General features: G+C 59.5%; 2 protein-coding genes across 6 annotated transcripts in view; both read left to right on the top strand.

The window, feature by feature from the left end:
• Window positions 1-16,456, top strand: part of PLEKHM2 (pleckstrin homology and RUN domain containing M2) — a 17,170-nt gene extending 714 nt beyond the window's left edge. Inside the window, exons 2-20 of one of the 4 annotated variants that reach the window (XM_081341187.1) lie at window positions 3,291-3,397; window positions 3,754-3,863; window positions 4,276-4,375; window positions 4,846-4,933; window positions 5,577-5,763; window positions 6,557-6,616; window positions 7,900-8,128; window positions 8,789-9,505; window positions 10,775-10,844; window positions 11,009-11,099; window positions 11,272-11,336; window positions 12,011-12,099; window positions 12,369-12,501; window positions 12,615-12,805; window positions 13,486-13,551; window positions 13,645-13,804; window positions 14,329-14,508; window positions 14,710-14,773; window positions 14,894-16,454. In XM_081341187.1, coding sequence (XP_081197313.1) covers window positions 3,291-3,397; window positions 3,754-3,863; window positions 4,276-4,375; window positions 4,846-4,933; window positions 5,577-5,763; window positions 6,557-6,616; window positions 7,900-8,128; window positions 8,789-9,505; window positions 10,775-10,844; window positions 11,009-11,099; window positions 11,272-11,336; window positions 12,011-12,099; window positions 12,369-12,501; window positions 12,615-12,805; window positions 13,486-13,551; window positions 13,645-13,804; window positions 14,329-14,508; window positions 14,710-14,773; window positions 14,894-15,228 — 3,042 coding nt within the window. In that variant the 3' untranslated portion in view covers window positions 15,229-16,454. Of the gene's footprint in view, window positions 1-3,290; window positions 3,398-3,753; window positions 3,864-4,275; window positions 4,376-4,845; window positions 4,934-5,576; window positions 5,764-6,556; window positions 6,617-7,899; window positions 8,129-8,788; window positions 9,506-10,774; window positions 10,845-11,008; window positions 11,100-11,271; window positions 11,337-12,010; window positions 12,100-12,368; window positions 12,502-12,614; window positions 12,806-13,485; window positions 13,552-13,644; window positions 13,805-14,328; window positions 14,509-14,656; window positions 14,774-14,893 lie in introns of all 4 variants that reach the window. The other 3 variants (XM_081341189.1, XM_081341188.1, XM_081341190.1) reach the window with 3 other exon arrangements.
• A 79-nt stretch (window positions 16,457-16,535) lies between these two features.
• Window positions 16,536-18,427, top strand: part of SLC25A34 (solute carrier family 25 member 34) — a 3,830-nt gene continuing 1,938 nt past the window's right edge. The window contains exons 1-2 of one of the 2 annotated variants that reach the window (XM_081341192.1): window positions 16,536-17,704; window positions 18,408-18,427. The exon at window positions 18,408-18,427 is cut by the window's right edge and continues 46 nt beyond it. In XM_081341192.1, coding sequence (XP_081197318.1) covers window positions 17,300-17,704; window positions 18,408-18,427 — 425 coding nt within the window. In that variant the 5' untranslated portion in view covers window positions 16,536-17,299. The remainder of the gene's footprint in view (window positions 17,705-18,407) is intronic. The other variant, XM_081341191.1, reaches the window with a different exon arrangement.

Genomic DNA, 18,427 nt, shown 5'->3' with positions numbered 1-18,427 from the left:
GTGCAGAGAAAATCCAGAAGAGTGGCTAACGTCATTTTGATACCGGGGCAGGCGAAAGGTCTAAATTTAAAAAGCCGTCGAAAGTATTGCTTTGCTAGGCTGGTTTGGCTTTTCTTGCACTGAAATTGGCCCTGCAGGAAAAGGGTTTGGAGTGCTTTGTTTTGCATCGTGCATAAATACTAACCGAACAGTCTCTTGGAAAGGGATGTGCTCTGCTTGGTCGCTTCTGAGATCACGGTAACGACCTGCTACCCGAAAACCTCCCAAAATCGGGTGTGCTGTATTGGTGCCGATTCAGCTTCAGCACTCAGCAGCGCAACGGCTGAAGGCTGGCGTCAGAGCAGGCAAACCGCGCTTGCTTATTCCTAAACGCGGCGGCTAATCAACGTTTTCCCCAAGCGAGCTGGAAACATTGACAAGAATTTTTGACCGGCTGGCTTGAGGCTGCTAGTTGACGTTGCTTTATTCCGTGTAGTTAGAGCTTAACGTCCTCTTGAGTGATTCAACGATGCGGGTTTTGAAAAAACGATCGCATCAATTTGTCGGCCCTCGGAAACCGTTCGTTCGCAGGAGGAAGCTGAACGAAAGAATCCGCCGGCAGATAAAAGCGCAAACCCTGACCAGTAAAAGCTCAGAACCAGAGCCTAACGTCTTAAGACAGATGCCTTTGTTTAGCCTCATCCCTGGCCAGCAGAGGGTTAGGAGAATTAGCAGCAAAATCTGTACATGCTGAAATCCCCAAAGCTGAATTTGCCGCCACTACACCTTTTCCATTCACTCCCCAACCTTCTTTGTGTGGCATAAAACCACATTTCTCCAGATGCCTAATTGCTGCAGGCTGTCTCAACAAGTGTGTATTCAGTGGCATAAGAGCCAGTTAAGTCTCCCACCCACCCCCGGAAACCTATTTCTAATGATGCTTGTCCCGTAGCAGATGAATTGGGGCAGTTGCCACTTTTGTTTTGCCCGTCCAAGAGATTTTATGTAGCCGGCTAACTAGAGCAGCTGAGTGAACTCTGGCTTCATCTGCTAAGCCAGCTTTCCTGATAGTCTTAATTGGGGGGGCGGGGGGGGCCCAGAATCCAGTCTGTCAACCAAGGTGAATCAGTACCAGGAGATGCCTGGTAAGACACTTACTTTTACTGCTAGTTGTGGGGTCAGTCTGTTGGACAGCCTTATCCTTGGGCAGCCACTGAGTTGTTGGTCCTAGGTCCAGGCATAGGCAACCTTGGCTCTTTTATGGCTCGGGGACTTCAACTCCCAGAATTCCTGAGCCAGGAAAGGGAGAGACTTCCATGCTGAGCCACGCTGGCTCAGGAATTCTGGGAGTTGAAGTCCACGAGTCACGAAGGGGCCAAAGTTTCCCTCACGCTGGCTCAGGAATTCTGGGAGTTGAAGTCCGCGAGTCATGAAGGAGACAAAGTTTCCCCTCACGCTGGCTCAGGAACTCTGGGAGTTGAAGTCCGCGAGTCATGAAGGAGCCAAAGTTTCCCTGCTGGCTCAGGAATTCTGGGAGTTGAAGTCCGCGAGTCACGAAGGAGCCAAAGTTTCCCTCACGCTGGCTCAGGAATTCTGGGAGTTGAAGTCTGCGAGTCACAAAGGGGCCAAGGTTTCCCTCACGCTGGCTCAGGAATTCTGGGAGTTGAAGTCCACGAGTCACGAAGGGGCCAAAGTTCCCCTCACGCTGCCTCAGGAATTCTGGGAGTTGAAGTCCGCGAGTCATTAAAGAGCCAAGGTCGCCTACCCCTGGACCTGTTCTGCTGATGCAACAATGGATCTGAATCGTCGGCGCCTCTCTCTTTCTTCGACCCTGATAGGCTTTCGGCCATTTTCGATGACGTTGCTGTGCGGAACAGGCATTCAAAGAGGTGCCTGCCTGCCAAAAGTTTTCTCAGATGTCCAACTTGTGAGGCCTCCGCATAGATCTGAGGTGTCCTAAATCGCGGCTTTCATCTCCTCAGACGTGCGCAAGAGCCACGGAAGCAGCGGCCGAGTGACCCTCCTGAACGTTTCCCCAGCGCCGTTTGCTGCGTGTGTCACTTCTGCAGCAACTGGATTGCTTTCGGTTGATAGGACTAGCGCAGGGCTCTCCAATCCCTGGACCGGTACCGGGCCACGCGGCATGCCAGCGACCGGTCCGCACAAACAAACAAAGCCCCCATCCGCGGGATGCAGGCACCACGCAAAACCAGGCACCCTCCGGTCCACGGAAAAAAAACCTCTCTCCACGGAACCGGTCCCTGGTGCCCGAAAGGTTGGGGGCCTCTGCCTTAGAGCAGCCCCGCATCCCTCCAGCTGAGCATCTTAGGCAAAGAGTCTGGACTTTTTGCCATTTTGTCTGTTAAGGAGATGCGTGATGGCTTCCAGGCTGTTGCCTCCTGTGGTGCTTGCCCTGACGGCCTGCAGCCCAGAGATGTTCTCGATAGGCAGGATCAGAGCCTTCACACACAGACACACACACACACACACACACACACCCAGCATCTAAAGAGTGCTGTGGGTGGCTGAGTCCTTTGTCCTGGTGCCATTTGAGGTGTGCCTCATGGAGAGTCTGGCTGCTCTCCTGCCCCGGGCACCCCCGCGATTCTCTCCGGAGCTGAAGCATCCCCAGACTTGGCTGTCACTCCCACTCGGGCCTAGCCGAGACATGTAAAGGTGTGGCTGGGAATCCTGGCCTGGGAAGCTGCTCTCCTTGTTCCCCCGGGGACACTGCAGCCGTCATAAACGTGAGTCAGCGCCTGAATTTTAGATCACGGGACCGTGCGGAGGCTACAGCGGTCGGGGTCGTAAGGGCGAGAACCGGTCGTACGTTGCTCTGCCCGCCGGCGGCGTAACTCTGATCGCTAAACGTTGTAAGTTGAGGATAACCTTGTGGCGTTGTGTGGGCCTCGGCCCTGCTGTGCTTTTACAAGTGGCTTTGAAGAACTTGCCAAGAGAGTTGCAAAGATGCCGATTGGGCCCCGCCACCCGAACCGGAGGCAGGCGGACTTCTCTTCATTAACCCTAGGCCAGGGGTAGGCAACCTCGGCTCTTTTATGACTCATGTACTTCAACTCCCAGAATTCCTGAGTCAGCTACTGACTCAGGAATTCTGGGAGTTGGAGTCCATGAGTCATAAAAGAGCCGAGGTTGCCTACCCCTGCCCTAGGCAGAGAGACAGTGGAAGAATGGGCTTTTTTCAGCTTTTCCCTCCCGAAACTCTGAAGGGGGCTGCCGCGTGCGGTAACCGCGTGGATGACGGCCAGCAGCACGGCCTGGGGCTCCCTCACCAGATGTGCTCGTCTCTCCAGCTGCAGAGCTACTTTGCCGCCTGCGAGGACGAGACACCAGCCATCCGAAACCACGACACGGTCCTGCAGCGTCTCTGCGAACACCTGGATCACGCCCTGCTTTACGGGTAAGGGGCCTCCGCGCAGCCCTCGCTTTCCCCTGGAGGGAGCCACAAGCAGGGCGGGGGGGGGGACGGGGCCCGCACCCCAAGGGCTTCGGGTTTGGGCCCTTCCTCCCTTCCTTGGGGCAAGCAGCTGGCTCCTTGCTGCAGGGTGGCCTGGAAGAGGGTCTGATCCTCAACCCGCTCTCGCGGTGTCTCCTGGGTCTGTGTGGCACAGTGGAGCCCACTTGTGAAGAGGGATGTGATGGCAAGCGTGCCCCCGCCTCCTCCCCCCAGGCGGCAGAGGCAGGGCCTTCGTGAGCTGTCTTGCGCCGGGGAACCTGAAGAAAAACAGCTCTCTGATTTTTCCTTCTCCTCGGCAGGCTGCAGGACCTTCCTTCGGGCTACTGGGTCCTGGTGGTCCACTTCACCCGCCGAGAGGCCATCGAACAGATTGAGCTGCTGGAGCACGTGACCACCAACTTGGGGCGCAGTAAGTCTCCGCCCCGCTGCTTTGGCCAACCCCGTGCGGCCCGGGCCACAGAACGCTGGGCGGGCGCTAGGAAACCCCCCCCTCCAGGGGCGTCTGCCCGCCCCTGCGGACGCGCAGGTACCCGTTTACGGAGGCTTCTGAGCTCCCAGTCCTTCCTGTTGGAAGGCTGGGAACTAGATCGCTCCCCGCTTTGGGCCCAGAGACGGACAAGCACCCAGTTTGGCACTCGAAGGCTTTCGAGGCACCTCCCTGCCACCCGCCCACTTGCAGCCCGGGGTTTGGGCATCGAGAGATGTGGCTTCCACCTGGACCGCCGTTGAGAAGGTCCCGGCCGGCTGGAACAACTCCGGGCAGAGGGCCTTTGACCCCTGACAACCAGCAGGTCCTGCAAGGCGGTCTCTCCCTCTTGCAGGCCGCGCGTGGCTGTACCTGGCCCTGAACGAGAATTCTCTGGAAAGCTACCTCCGCCTCTTCCAGGAAAACCTTCCGCTGCTGCATAAGCACTATGTCAAGTAAGGGCCGGCACTGCGGGAAATGGAGGGGGAGGGGAAGGGTCTCCTCCCCCCCCCCGAAAAAAGGGGGCCTTTGCAGCTTTTCCTCCAAGCCTGCTGTTCCCAGAGGGGGTCGCCGGCCAGGCTTAATGCAGGTCAGCGCAAGGAAGGCCCCCTTTTTCACAGCTGCTCTTCTCCCCTGGCCTTTTCGGTTGCCCCCTCCCCGACGACCCGGTTGGTTGCTTTGGGGCTTCCTCACCTCTGCCAGCAGCTCCAAGCTTCGGGAGTTAGTTCCGAAGGCCGGCTTGGTGCAAGCAGACGTAACGTGGCAGGAGAGCTTCTGCCTGCAGGGTGGGAGTGGACTGAGCGCCCCCCCCCCCCCCGGGACAGACGGACAGGCAGGTTTCTTTCCCAGCCAGGCTAGGAGGAGCCACTCCTCGGGACTGCCTTGGCTTGCGTGGCTCCTGAGCTGTGGCGTTTCCATCCCACAGAAACGCCCTGGTCTGCAGCCACGACCACCTGACCCTCTTCCTCACCCTGGTGGCGGGCCTGGAGTTCATCCGATTTGACCTGGACCTGGTGAGTCAGCTGGCTTTCCCCTTCTTCCTCCCCTGGGCTGCCTTCCAGAGGTCCCTGTTGCGTACCAAGGCGGCTGCTCTCCCAGGCCAGAAGGATTCTTCTCCACCGATGGGCCAAATCCCCGAAGAGAGAGAGAGAGAGAGGGAGAGAGAGGGAGAGAGAGGTGGGGAGAGAGAGAAAGAGAGAGAGAGAGAGAGAGAAAGGGAGGAGAGGGAGAGAGGAGAGAAAGAGAAGAGAGGAGAGGACAGAGAGAGAGGGAGAGAGAGAGGAGAAAGGGAGGAGAGGGGGAGAGAAAGAAGATGGAGGACAGAGAGAGAGGGAGACAGAGAGAGAGAGGAGAAAGGGAGGAGAGGGAGAGGAGAGAAAGGAGAGAGAGAGAAAGGAGAAAGGGAGGAGTGGGAGAGAGGAGAGAGAAAGGAGAGGAGAGGACGAGAGAGAGAGAGAGCGAGAAAGGAGAAAGGGAGGAGAGGGAGAGGAGAGAAAGAGAAGAGAGGAGAGGACAGAGAGAGAGAGAGGAGAAAGGGAGGAGAGAGGGAGAGAGAGGAGAGAGAGAGGGAGAGAGAGAGAGAGAGAGAGAGAGAGAGAGAGAGAGAGAGAGAGAGAGAAGGGAATTCTTGGGCCTAACGCTCTCCTGCTTTTCCAGGATGCCCCTTACCTGGACTTGGCCCCCTACATGCCGGATTACTACAAGCCCCAGTTCTTGCTTGACTTTGAGGACCGCCTGCCCAGCTCCGTCCACGGGTCGGACAGCCTCTCCCTCAACTCCTTCAACTCGGTGACATCCACCAACCTGGAGTGGGATGACAGCGCCATCGCCCCCTCCAGCGAGGGTAAGTGGGGGGCAGCAGACCCAGGACCACGTGGCGACCTCCTGGCTCCAGGGAGTGCTGCCGGGCCGGGGGGGGGGGGAGACGGACGACTGAGGGCTGCGGCCCAGCCTGTCCCGCCCGTGGGCAAGGTGAAAGGGAACGGAGGGTCAGGACGGGACTGGGGGCAGTTCTTCTTGGGCCAGGCGAGCATCCGGTCAAGCTGCAGACTCCCATCTCCGGCGTCTCCAAAGCCCCTCAGGCATCTGGGGTGGGTGGGGGGAGGGGGGGTCAGGCCCTGGGGGTGGTGAGGAGCCCTCGGTCATCTCCAGACCGGGCTAGTGTTTTGAGGTGCTTCTGGGCTGCCCCGTTGCAGAGCTGGCCTCCCTTGATCCCTACGGTCGGCGCGTTTGGATTTTTGATCCTGAATCGGCCCTTTCCTTCCCACCCACCCCAACCCCACCCCCCAGCCCCAGCTGCTCTGCCCCCAGCGGGATCCCTGTAAATGGAAATCCCAAAGAGAAAGGCTCCCTTCCCGATAATTACCTGTTTTGGTTTTTTTTTAAACCTTCGGGTTAATGCGATCCTTGAGCGGGATTCGGAACTGAGCCCGGCCCTGCAGCCCGAGCTGAGATTGGGTCCTCCCGCCCTGCCCTTGTCCTGCTCCGTTTCCTCCCTCCCCTCCCCTTCCCTCCCCCCCCACAGTCGATCACGATCTCCGAGAGGGGATTCTGCGCCTCTTCCCTGCTCTTCCTCCCCCCCCCCCGCCGCCAGATTCCTCCATTTCTAACCCTCCTCTTTATCCCTCGTTTTATAGATTATGATTTTGGAGAAGTCTTCCCTGCCGTACCGTCCATGCCTACCACAGCATGGGAAGGTGGGACCAGCTCGCCTGGTTTTCCAGTCGTCCCCCCCACCCCCCACCCACCCCTGCGCGCTGCTCTCCCTCTGCCCCAGCGCTTCTTGCATGCTGGGCCACGGGTCTCTTAATACCGGCAGGGGGCTTTGGTGGCTGGGTCTTGCCAGCTTCACTGGCGCCCTCAGCCCAGGGCACCTGCTGCCTGGTCCCACGGCCTCCGCCTGCCTAAACGGTTCTCCGGGTCCTTCTGGGCTGCTAACCCCCTTCCTCCCTCCCGTTTTGTGGCTTCCGACTCCCGGCATGAAGCGTCAGCCTTCCTGGTTTGCACATTAACAAGCTCCCCAAGGTCTCCATGCGGACACGAGTGCTTATGTGCCGGTGCCCTCTTCCTAACCTCTTTCTTTCTCCTGTCAGTGCATGGGTGGGGTGGGGGGACAGAGGGGGTGGGGGGAATGGACACAAGCCCCACCTGATTTCGTAACCACGGTTGCTTCTCCCAACAGCCTCTCTTTTGCAAGCAGGGTCCCGCTAGCGGTGGTGGCCACGGCTGCAGCCCTTTCTCTGTCCTTGCCTCTCTCAGCTTTTTGCCCTGCTGCGCCCCTTAAGACGGAGGGTGGGTGGGTGGGTGGGTGGGTGGGTGGGCTCCGGGGCTCCTAACTCAGCTGTGGCTCATTTCACTGTTGTGTAAGTCCCTCGGCCGGCGGAGGGATCTTGGAGGGCAGTGAAAGAAGCGGAAAGTTAAACCACCGCTCAGGTTGCGCCGTCTCCTGCAATTCATGATTGAAGGCCTGGTGGAGAGAGGGAATTTGGCAAGAGGAGTAGTTGAAGACCTAGTAGAGCTTGCCTCCTGATTCCGCCCCCCCGCCCCCCCCCGGGATGCTTCCCCACTTGTAAAACTGACAAAAGACTCAGCGTCGCTTTTCCGCTCTCCCTTCGGCCGAGGCGGGCCAGTTCCTGCCGTTCTGTAGGGCTACGTCAAGGGGGGGGGGCTCTGTGGGGTCCGGCAGAGACTGGGAGCCCCTGGTGGGTCTGGGCTGGGGACGTCCCCCTTTGTGCGTAGTCTGTGGGGCAAAGCGTCAAGAGGCCAGAGGGGGTGAATTCCCAAGCCAGGAGCTGCGAAGTTGCAGCTGTGGGCAGGCGGCGAGGATGGGCAGGAATTCTGCGGGCTGAAGGAGCTGCTCTTCCTTCTCCTCTGCCAGCTGTGAGAAGGCCTGAATTTCTTGACCCCGACGTGCCCGCCTGGGGGCACGCCTTCTGAACGGGGACATGGCTGACTTTCCCCTCTCCTCCCCCATTTCCAGAAGGAGACCTGACCGACACGCTCAGCTGCCCACGCTCCGTGGCCTCCGAGCTGAACGGCAGCCGCGCTTCGGCCAAAAGCCCCACCCAGCGCTACAACCCTTTCGACGGCAAGGTGGACGGGCCCTCCTCCGCCGAGAGCACCCCGGCCCACGCTGCCTCGCTGCAGGCGAACCTCGTGCCCGAAGGCACCGATCAATCCGAGGGTTGCACGGAGCTGGAAGTTATCAGGTTTGTGCCATGGGGGAAGCGTTCCCCGATTGCTTGGCCCCGTCTGGCTCTCGTCTCTGCCCGTGGACCACTCCTCTCCCGCAGTGGGAATGGTTTTCCCCGAGTCTGGGCATCAGGGAACCCTCCTTCCCCTGAGGGACACTGAAGTGGGAGGCTGTGGGGTTGGAAGAAGAAATCTGGGCTTAGTGGCCGCTCAGGCCCGGTCCAGCTTGAGACTCCGGAGTGGGGTCAGGTGTCCACCCATCCTTGAGTTTCTGAGCAAGCCTGCCGTCTGCCTGGTTTGCAGCTGCCCCACAGCCAGAGAACTCGCTTGCGCCCCCCCCCCCATCACCCCTCTGTTGTTGTTTTTTTTTGGTATATAAATGTTGGATTAATTTTCTACTTTTGCAATCAAGTGCTTAACAAACGACGCGTTGACTGGGCCAGTAATTCCGGGGCGCGCACAAGCTGCTTCAAATTAAATCCAATATTACGCCCTCCGATTCCCTCCTCTCTTCCTCCGGCAAATAAACGTTTTCCCACATGAAGCAAAGGCCGTTCTCGTCGCCGTTAACAAATAAGACAGTCGAACATCGGCCTTTGCGGCAGTTTTCCAAGAGCGTCAGGGATGCCAGTTTAAAACGACCCTTTTCTAACCGGCACGTCTTCTCCATCGCGCAGGCTGGCCAAGAAGAAGAAGACGGTCAAGAAGAAGAAAGTGAAGTCGGAGGAGGCCGCTGTCCCATCCCTCGCTGCTCCGGCTCAGGCAGCGGGCAAGGAGGTCAGGAAGCCACGGGCCGCCCCGGAGTCCGACTTTGCGGCCAGCACCGAGGAGCCGGCCCTCTGCCAGCTGGGCCTCCGGATCCCCGCAATGAAGGACACGGCCATGGAGCAGGTGGGGCAGGCCCTCAGCAAGGTGGTCGACTCGCTGGAGGTGACCGACGGGTGGAGCCGCAGCCTGGAGCCCCCCCTGGACCAGTCCTTTCGGACCGACTTGCCAAGGGACGCCCCCCCCTCGGAAGGGCCACCCCTTGGCGGCTTTGGTCAGGGGCTGCCGGCCCCCATGGACTTCTACCGCTTTACCGTTGAGAGTCCAAACACTCCTGGACCAAGTGGTGGGCACCATGACCCTACAGGGGAAGGTCAACCGCCAGATGTTCCTGGTGGCCCTGAAGCTCCTGGAGAAGAGGAAGAAGCAGGAGGAGGAGGAGAAGAGGGCGAGGCAGCTGGGTCAGCCGTAGCCGGCTCACCGGGAGACGCGGTGGAGATGGCCAGCACGGTGACCCTCGGCAGGCTGAAGGAGGATCGGGCGAGCCCTTCACCCAGCAGCGCCGAGGACTCCGGGGTGGAGGAGGGGCAGGGCAGTCCCTCCGAGGCTGCCCACCCCTCGGAGTTCAGGTAAGGGCTGGTTTCTCCCTCTGGCCGGGCCTCCACCTGAGGGACGTAGCCCTCGACCAGCCCTCTCGCCTCCGGCCTCTTCCACGTTTCCGGCATCCGGTGGACAGCGGAAGTTGGGGCTTCGCACCATTGTGGCGGCATCCCACCCGGCGTGTACTAAGAAACTGTTAGGAGGCTTGGGGGGGGGGCACTTTGAGCTTCCGTTGGACAGTCCCTGCCTCCTCCTCCTCCTCCTCCTCGCCGCTTCACCACCCTTCGCCCTCCAGTCCTTGTATTGAGGTGCTCTTTGAGCCGGGTGGTTTTCTCGCAGACGTTTCGTGACCCAGCTAGGTAACATCATCAGTGCTAGAAGGGAGGGGGGTTTGCAGAGGAGGAAGAAGAGGAGGAAGAGGAGCGTGGGGTCCTTGTTGCTCTCTGAGCCGGGTGGTTTTCTCGCAGACGTTTCGTGACCCAGCTAGGTAACATCATCAGTGCTAGAAGGGAGGGGGGTTTGCAGAGGAGGAGGAAGAGGAGCGTGGGGTCCTTGTTGCTCTCTGAGCCGGGTGGTTTTCTCGCAGACGTTTCATGAACCAAACTAGGTAACATCCCCAGTGCTATGGCATCATCAGAAGCTGTGGATGCTCCAACACTGGAAGTTTTTAAGAAGAGACTGGACAGCCACTTGTCTGAAATGGTATATAGGGTTTCCTGCCTGAGCAGGGGGTTGGACTAGATGACCTCCAAGGTCCCTTCCAACATGATGATGATGATGATGATGTAGCCTACTTGGGGGTCATGAAACATCTGCCAGAAAACCACCCAGCTCAGAGAGCACCAAGACACACACACACACACACACTGATTTCAACCCTGAGCTAACAATATTCTACTTTATAAAGTCCTGGCATTTCAAGAACGTAAAGAGACGTCCCTAGATACAGGGGGCAATACAGGGGGCAATTAAGCTGACTTTGTAATAATGCCGCTTGGGGGGTGTATGAAAGCCCTAATCAGCAGGCATATACATAGAATGAAGGCTACTGCTAAGCTTGTAAGCCGCCCTGAGTCTTCGGAGAAGGGCGGGATATAAATGGAATTAAAATAAATAAATAAAAAAAATAGTTGGCCCCGGATTGCTTTCTCCTTTCCTGCCGATTCCCGCAGTTCCGTGCTTTCTTCCTTGGAGAAAGCCACCTCGCAATGGGAAGGGGGGGGGGGACCAGCTGTCTCTCCCTCCTCCTCCTCCTCCTCCTCCTCCTGACCCTCGGCCGGGCCTTCTCCTCCCCACAGGGTGGACAACAATCACTTGTTGCTCCTGATGATCCACGTCTTTCGGGAGAACGAGGAACAGCTCTTCCGGGTACGTCCGGCTGCCTTGAAGGGAGCCCCTTGTGAGCCTGTTTTTCCCTCCCCACCCCCACCCCCGGGCACTCCTCGGAGCAGAGGCTTCAGAAGGAAGCAGCCCTCTTCGGATCCCCGTGGCTGTGGGTCAAATAATGGAGGCCTCTTCCCCCCCCCCGACAGATGATTCGGATGAGCACAGGGCACATGGAAGGGAACCTCCAGCTGCTTTACCTGCTGTTGACCGACTGTTACATGTACCTCATCCGCAAAGGTATCGTCCCCGCCGCGGAAGGAAGGCCCTCTCGGCCGCCACCTGCCTCTGGGCGCCACCTCGGACCCCGCCTTGCTTGGGGGTGGAAGCCCCCTCGGAACAAGCCCTGGCTCCTTGGGGAGAGCCTGCCTGTGCGGCTGACACACTGCCCTGCTTCTCCCACCCCCCCCAGGAGCTGCTGAGAAGCCCTACCTGGTGGAGGAAGCTGTGTCCTACAATGAGCTGGACTACGTCTCCGTGAGTGGCGGCGGGGGGGGCTCTCTGCGGGAACACGGGGAGCATCCCTCCAAATGGCTTCTTTCTCTGGGCCAGACCAGTGGCCCTAAATTGAGGGGCCCTTGGCCCCTAACTTACAGTCCCCTCCCAGAGGCCAAGGGTGGTCTGTTGTGATTCAGGGTCAGCCTGTGGGTCCGGCAGCCGGCTCGGATGTCTCGGATGACTCAGACGAGGGGGAGGAGGAGGGTGTTGAAGACGAACTTGCTGATGATGGCTTGGAGGCTTCGCAGAGCCCCCAGCCAGGGCCCTCTTCTCAGCTGCGCGAGCCCGACAGTGCGGATGATGATGACCCACAGCTGGCCCTGTTCAAGGACGCCCGACGCAGGAGGCAGTCAAGCAGGAACAAGCAGAGGAAGGCTGTGGGACTCCTCGGAAGGAGGCACAGGGAGGCCACGCCCTGAACTCTAATAAAGGGAGTGTTTGGGGAAGGGCTGGTTGCTGAAAGCAACCGCTCCGTTTGAGGATCACAGTTCCAGTGTTTTGTTTCTTGTTCTGTTGTTTGTGTAATAAATCTTGGCAGACGCCTTCCAGCCTCAGACGCTCTCCAGCCTCTGCCGTTTGTACAGGGGTTGCCTTTCTGCAAGGCCGGTAGCAGGCTGGTACAGAACATGGTCTTCCATTTTTTTTTCCGGCAGGTGGGCCTGGATCAGCAGACGGTGACCTTGGTCTGCACCAACCGTCGGAAGCAGTTCCTGCTGGATACAGCCGACGCTACCCTGACTGAGTAAGGGCTGGGCGGGCCTCGTCTACACACACACACACACACACACCAGCTAACAGCTGCTGGGATGGCGAGGGTGCTGCCCAGAGAACGCCAACTAGTCGGGTTCTTCTTTGCAGGGGGGAATAATCTTCATAATTGGGTCTTCTACCCTCTCCACCCCCACCCCAGTTAACGTGGTCTCTTCCGTCTCCCTTTTAGTCCCTGTGCTCAATCCAGGCCCCCTCCTTCGGCGTTTGGGCAGGGGGGTCCTAACGCCCCTCTCCCTGCAGGTTCCTCTTGGCCTCGCTGAAGTCCGCCATGATCAAAGGCTGCCGCGAGCCGCCGTACCCCAGTATCCTGACCGACGCCACCATGGAGAAACTCGCCCTGGCCAAATTCGTGGCCCAGGAGTCCAAGCGGGAGGTGTGTGCCTTTCTCCTGACCGACATTCGGGGGAGGGCCAAAGGCCAAGCCGGGGTGGGGGTGGGCTTTGGGGGGGCTGAGAGCCTGGCTAAGCGGCCGACTGCCTTTGGTAGATCTCAGAGGTGACGGTCCACTTCTACGGCCTGGTTCACTGGGAAGACCCCATGGATGAGACCCCCAGCCCAGCTTCATCCGACTACGTGTCGGCCGAAAACTCCATCCTTAAGGAAGGCGTGCTGAGTTACAAGGCTGGGACCAACTACTTGGGCAAGGAAGTCTGGAAGCCTTGCTTTGTGGTGCTCAGGTGAGGAGGCTGTGGCCGGGGCCAGGAGGAGGGCTGGCTCGATTTTGGTTCCTTTTTTAAAAATATTATTATTATTATTATTATTATTATTATTATTATTATTATTATTATTATTATTATTATTATTATTATTTTATTATCATTATCATTATTAAAGGCGTTCTTAACAAAGTAAAAACTGTCAGAAGAATAAAGATAACGAACAGAAATGGTGAATAGTGAAGGAGAAATAGAAAAGATTATAAAAGTTAAAGGTAAAGGTTCCCCCGCACACGCGTGCTAGTCGTTTCCGACTCTAGGGGCCGTTCCTCATCTCCGTTTCAAAGCCGAAGACACAGCGCTTGTCCGAGGACGTCTCCGTGGTCACGTGGCCGGCATGACTAGACGCCAAAGGCGCACGGAACGCTGTTACCTTCCCACCGTAGTGGTCCCTGTTTTTCTACTTGCATTTTGACGTGCTTTCGAACTGCTAGGTTGGCAGAAGCTGGGACGAGTAACAGGCGCTCGCTCTGCTATGCGGCACTCGGGATTCGACCCGCCAAACTGCCGACCTTCTGATCGACAAGCTCAGCGTCCTAACCCACTGAGCCATTGCGTATTCATATGCTAATTCAAAGTTCCCCCTGCTGTGCACTGGGAGGGGCCCTTTCCCACCAGCGGCTTCTGTCTTCCCTCTGCAGCAATAACATCTTGTATCAGTATCCAGACCGGACAGACGTCACCCTGCTGCTGTCTGTGAATATGGGGTGAGTCCCAGATGGGGCAGGCTCCTAGCCCCTCCCCCCTTCCTCCGGTTCTGGCCCCTCAGCCTTATTTGACACAAACTGTGACCCTTGCAGGGGGGAGCAGTGTGGCGGGTGCCGAAGGTCGAGCGCCACGGACCGACCTCACTCCTTCCAAGTCGTTTTGACGGACCGCCCTTCCTTGGAGCTGAGTGCTGAAAACGAAGAGGAAATGGCCGACTGGATGCAGTACTTATGCCAGGCGGGCTCCCAAGGGGTAAGGCCATCCTTGGGATTGGGACCACGGGGGACAGCGGGCTCCCCGCAGCTCCTGTGCTTCCTATCTCATGGTTCCGACTAATGAGACAGATCAAAGAACATTCAGGCACTGTTTATTCTAAAATGTCCATAATAACGAGAACCGAGCATCGGCACTCATGGATGGATGCCAGAATCTGAATTCTCCTCCCCTGAGCACATCGTATCAAACGCAATTCCCTCCCTCAATTGAAACGTCCTAAATCACATTCTCCAATTAGTTTAACATGCAGAGCTTCCCTTCCTTTCTGCAGCCCGGCCATTCCTCATCTTATTAAAAACAACCGAGTTAGCATTCTCCCTCCCTCCCTCCAAGCAAAACAGTTTCAAGGAAAAGGCTGCCTCTTACATTGTCAGAGCAAAAACGTCCAATGTTTGCAGCGTTGACATCCTGGTGGTGACCGGAAGGGCGGGTCAGGAGCAGAGCTCTCTCGCCCTGAGGAACTCCGGCCAAAGGGGGGTTTGCCTGTGCTTCCCACCCAGGTCATCCCCCAGGGTGTGGCCCCCGCACCCTGCGTCCCCTGCTGTCTGGTGGTGACGGAGCAGAAAGTGTTCACCTGCCACGAGGACTGCCAGACCAGCTTCTTCCGCTCCCTGGCCACTGCTGAGCTGGCAGAGGTGGCTTCCGTCTCCACGGAAGCCGGACGGGAATATTGTCTTCTGGTGAGTTTACAGGAGGAGGAGGAGGAAGCAGGTGGCTTGGGCTCTCGGAACAAAGGGGCTGCCTTGGGACTGGTGCAGTTTGTGAAGCAAGGCTCCCCCTGCCTTAGCAGGCCCAGGGTCCCACCCAGCGTTCCTCTCTTGCTCTTAGGAGTTTGCCCAGGAGCAGAAGCAGTACCTGCCCCCGTGGGTCCTCTATTTCAGCTGCCCGGCAGAACTGGAGCGGTTCCTGCTTGTCCTGGACGCTGTGTGGAAGATCACCTACCAGGTTAGCCAGTCTGATGGCGGGCAGCCTGGCTCTGCAGACAGGAAACCCCCACTCAGGCGGTGGTGGCGGCCCTGTCTTCCTCCTTCCCCTCACGGCTCTCCTTGCCTCGCCCTGCCGCAGGTGGACCTCCCCCACAAGCCCGTCGAGGACAGCTCCTTTCGGAAGAAATGCCAGGATGCGCTGAGCTTGATCCGCAGCACGTGGCAGCGCAGCGACAGCCTGTGTCGTGGCCGGGCTTCCCGGGACCCGTGGTGTTAGCCTCCTCCGAGGAGGCGAAGGGGACGGCCCGATCCCACACGGCGGAAGCGCGGCGGGCGCACGAGGGGGGACTTGAGGCAGGAGGGGTGGGCCTCGCTTGCTCAGACACTCCACGAGCCCTCCCTCCCCTTCCCCCCCAATCCGGGGGCGTCTGTTGGCTACTGCTGCTATTGACTGCGGCGCGCTGGTTGGGCTGATGGTTACGCCATGTCTGTGCCAAGGGTGGCGGTGTGCCTGCGCTGCATCTTGAGTAGGGACTCCGGGTACAAGAGGGAAGCGGGAGCAGGAGCGCTGGGCCTTCTCCCAGCTGGGGAAGGGTCCTGGAGAGGGAGGAAGAGCCGTGGGCAAGAATGGTGAGGTGAGGGCGCCGGTGGGGAGGGCGTCTGCACAAGATGGAGTCGTTGGGCTGTCCACTGTCCGTCATTTATATGCTAGAGCCCCCGCCCCTCGGCCCGGCCCCCCCGCATGTATTACTTTTGCTCAAGGCCTGCAACTAGTCATGCGGCACTTCCTGATCCCCCGTTTGTCCTTCTCGGCTACCTGCCGTGCCCCCCCCATCCTTTCCCCCCCCCCCGAGCTCAGAAAAAATCGCCAGGGCTGTCCCTGCCCTGCTCCGTGGCAGCAGAGCCCCTGGTGGGGGGATTGGGCAGGAGGCCGGGGAGGTGAGTGGCTCCCACCGCTCGGGGGGGGGGGTTCCTTCTGCTGAGGGGGTGGGGGGCTTTCTGTGCGCAGGCAAACCCCGGCCGTTGGGTCTGGGTTCTAGTTGCATATTTTATCTCCTTTTCAAACAGCCGGGCTAGGAGTAGTTATAGTTGCCTAGGGTTTGGGGAGGGTTTTTTTTTTAAAAAAAAAGCTTTTATTTTTAGATTCTTAATTTTAACAGACGAGAGACCCTGCCAATGTACCGTATTGCGTTCCCGCGGGGGCCTTTTTTTTCCAGGAGAGGCCTCTGTGGCGCAGTGTGCCTGGATACACGCGGCCAACCCTTCTAATAAAGGCAACTTGGCGAAATAACACAGCACTGTGGCCTGCCTGCCTGCTCAGCTGCCTCCCCTTTGCTCCCCCTCCCCGTGACTTCCTCTGGGGCCGGAGACCTCCCGCTGGCTCGGCCAGCTTGGCCCGCCACCGAGCGCTAGAGATAGGTAGGAGCTCCTCCGTGTGTGTGTGTGTGTGTGTGTGTGTGTGTGTGTGTGTGTGTGTTACTGGAAGCGGCTTCCGAAGACCAACGTTTTTCGGCCTCTTCCTCTCGCGGTTCCTCCGATCCGCTTCCCCCCACCCATGCCCTGCAGAGAATGCCTGAGAGCCTGGCCCACCATCCCCGGCCAAGCCTCTCGCGCGGCCCCAGCTGTGGTCCAGAGGCAGAGCGGCCGATTCCCGCAAGGTCCCTCTTAAGTTGGTCTTCGTGCCCACAAACTCAAGGCGGGGGGTGGGGGGGGTGCGGGGTGGCACTCACGGGTTTGGAAAAGGGGCTGCTTCTCCAGCTTGGGGAAGTTCGAGGGGCTGAGCCCCACTTTTGTGATGCCCTCACGGGGTGTTTTCCGCAGCCTGGGCCTTCTCCTGCAACGTCCTCCCTGCCGGAGCCACTGACCCCGAAGCCTGGCTGGGTTTTTGTGACCCCGCAGCAAGGCTTGGACCCACAGAGGCTCAGACCTGCGTGGGCTGGGCTTGTGCAGGTCAGAAGCTCGGGGTGCCCTTTGTGCCCTCCGCAACTTCAACCCCCCCCCCCCGAATTAGCTTGTTACACCCCCGCACCCCCCATGGGGTCAGCTCTTAGCAAGCAGACCCTCCTGCTGGAGAAGTGTGCGTTCCAGCCCTGCCCAGCCCAATGGGCCGCAGAGCCATCCCGGCACTCCTCAGGGCTGGGAGAGGGGGGGGAACTGCTTCCAGGAACAGCCCCTGAGCCAGGAGGGGGTGGAGCCGGCAAGTTTGGGAGCCACACCTGGAAGGAGGCGGCCTTGCCGCAGTGGGTGGGCCCAGGACCGGGTGACCTTTCTCCTACATGCAGCCACCTGCTTCCCTCCCCTGCCCAGCCCACTGCCTGGCGGGGCAGTAAATAAAGGCTGTCTCCGCTTGGGTTTCACCCGGAGGGAAGCGCAGCCGAGGTTGGAGCAGAGAGCCAGGGCTGCCGATGCTGGCTGGGGCTTGGCGCGGCTCGGGCTGGCCCTCGGGGGTCTCGATGACAGCCGGCCCGTGCCTTGGCAAGGCTCCCGCTCGGCTAGGGAGGCCTCGCGTCCGGTCTCTCCGCCTGAGCCGGTGGCAGCCGCCCCCATGGAGCCCTCCCCCGGCCAGCCGGCGGCACCCTCCGTCTCCCCGCCGGTGGATTTCGTGCTGGGTGCCGCGGCCTGCTGCCTGGCCTGCGTCTTCACCAACCCGCTGGAGGTGGTGAAGACCCGCCTGCAGCTGCAGGGAGAGCTGCGTTGCCAGGGCTCGTACCGCCGGCACTACCGAGGGGTGCTGCAGGCCTTGGTGGCCGTCAGCCGGGCCGATGGACTCCGGGGTCTGCAGAAGGGGCTGGCGGCCGGACTGCTCTACCAGGGGCTGATGAACAGCGTGCGATTCGGCGCCTACTCCCACGCTGAAGATATCGGCCTGACCCAGCAGCCGGGAGGGACTTTGGCAGCCGGAGCTGTGGCCGGGGCGCTGGGGGCCTTTGTCGGGAGCCCGGCCTACTTGGTAAGCCTCTTGTGTGTTGGGGGGGGGCCCTCCTGGGCAGTTCCTGGGCTTGTTCGGCCATTGTTCCCCCCCCCTTTGTAGAGGTAGGTGGGGCCGGGGTCTCTGTGTGATTCCCTCTCTTCTGAGCATCTGACGTGCAGGCCATGGCTGCCCCAAGTGGGGAGGGGGTTTGGTCATCACGGGGGTCCTCTTCTTCAGCAGCACAGCCAGGGCTCTCCCCCCCCCCCCGCTGCGGTCTCTTGAGGTGGCCTTGAACTAGTTCCCTCTCCCCAGGGTGCTTCTGCGGGCACCAGGGCGCTTCCCCTTCGCCGCCCGCAGAGGAAGGGGCACGGAGGCTGGCGAGGGTGGCGCATCCCTTCAGCCTCTCGCCAGGAGGGCGCAGGGCTTCTCGAGAGCACGTTGCCTGGGCATTTGCAGCCCGAGAGAGCTGGCCAGGAAACTTTATCCCCAAATGGCCCTACGGCGGCCCAGTGCAAGCTGGGCACGGTGCCCTTCCCCCCCCCATCCCCGCAGAGGCTCTGCTTTTGCTTGACCTGAGTGGGAGCCCCAGGCCGGGCATGTTTAAGCCGAGGAGGGAACAGGCCCCTGGGCCTCCGAAAAGACCGGGTGCAGGTCAGTGGGTTAGGGTTGGTTTTCCCTCAACCCCACACCCCCTCAACCCCACCCCCATCCCGGCCTCAGCACTTTTGCTTTCCTCTCGCAGGTCAAGACGCATCTGCAAGC

The sequence above is a fragment of the Vipera berus genome (genome assembly GCF_964194415.1).
Source record: "Vipera berus genome assembly, chromosome: 17".
In the NCBI taxonomy this organism is placed as follows: domain Eukaryota; kingdom Metazoa; phylum Chordata; class Lepidosauria; order Squamata; family Viperidae; genus Vipera; species Vipera berus.
This window is presented reverse-complemented; position numbering and strand designations above follow the sequence as displayed.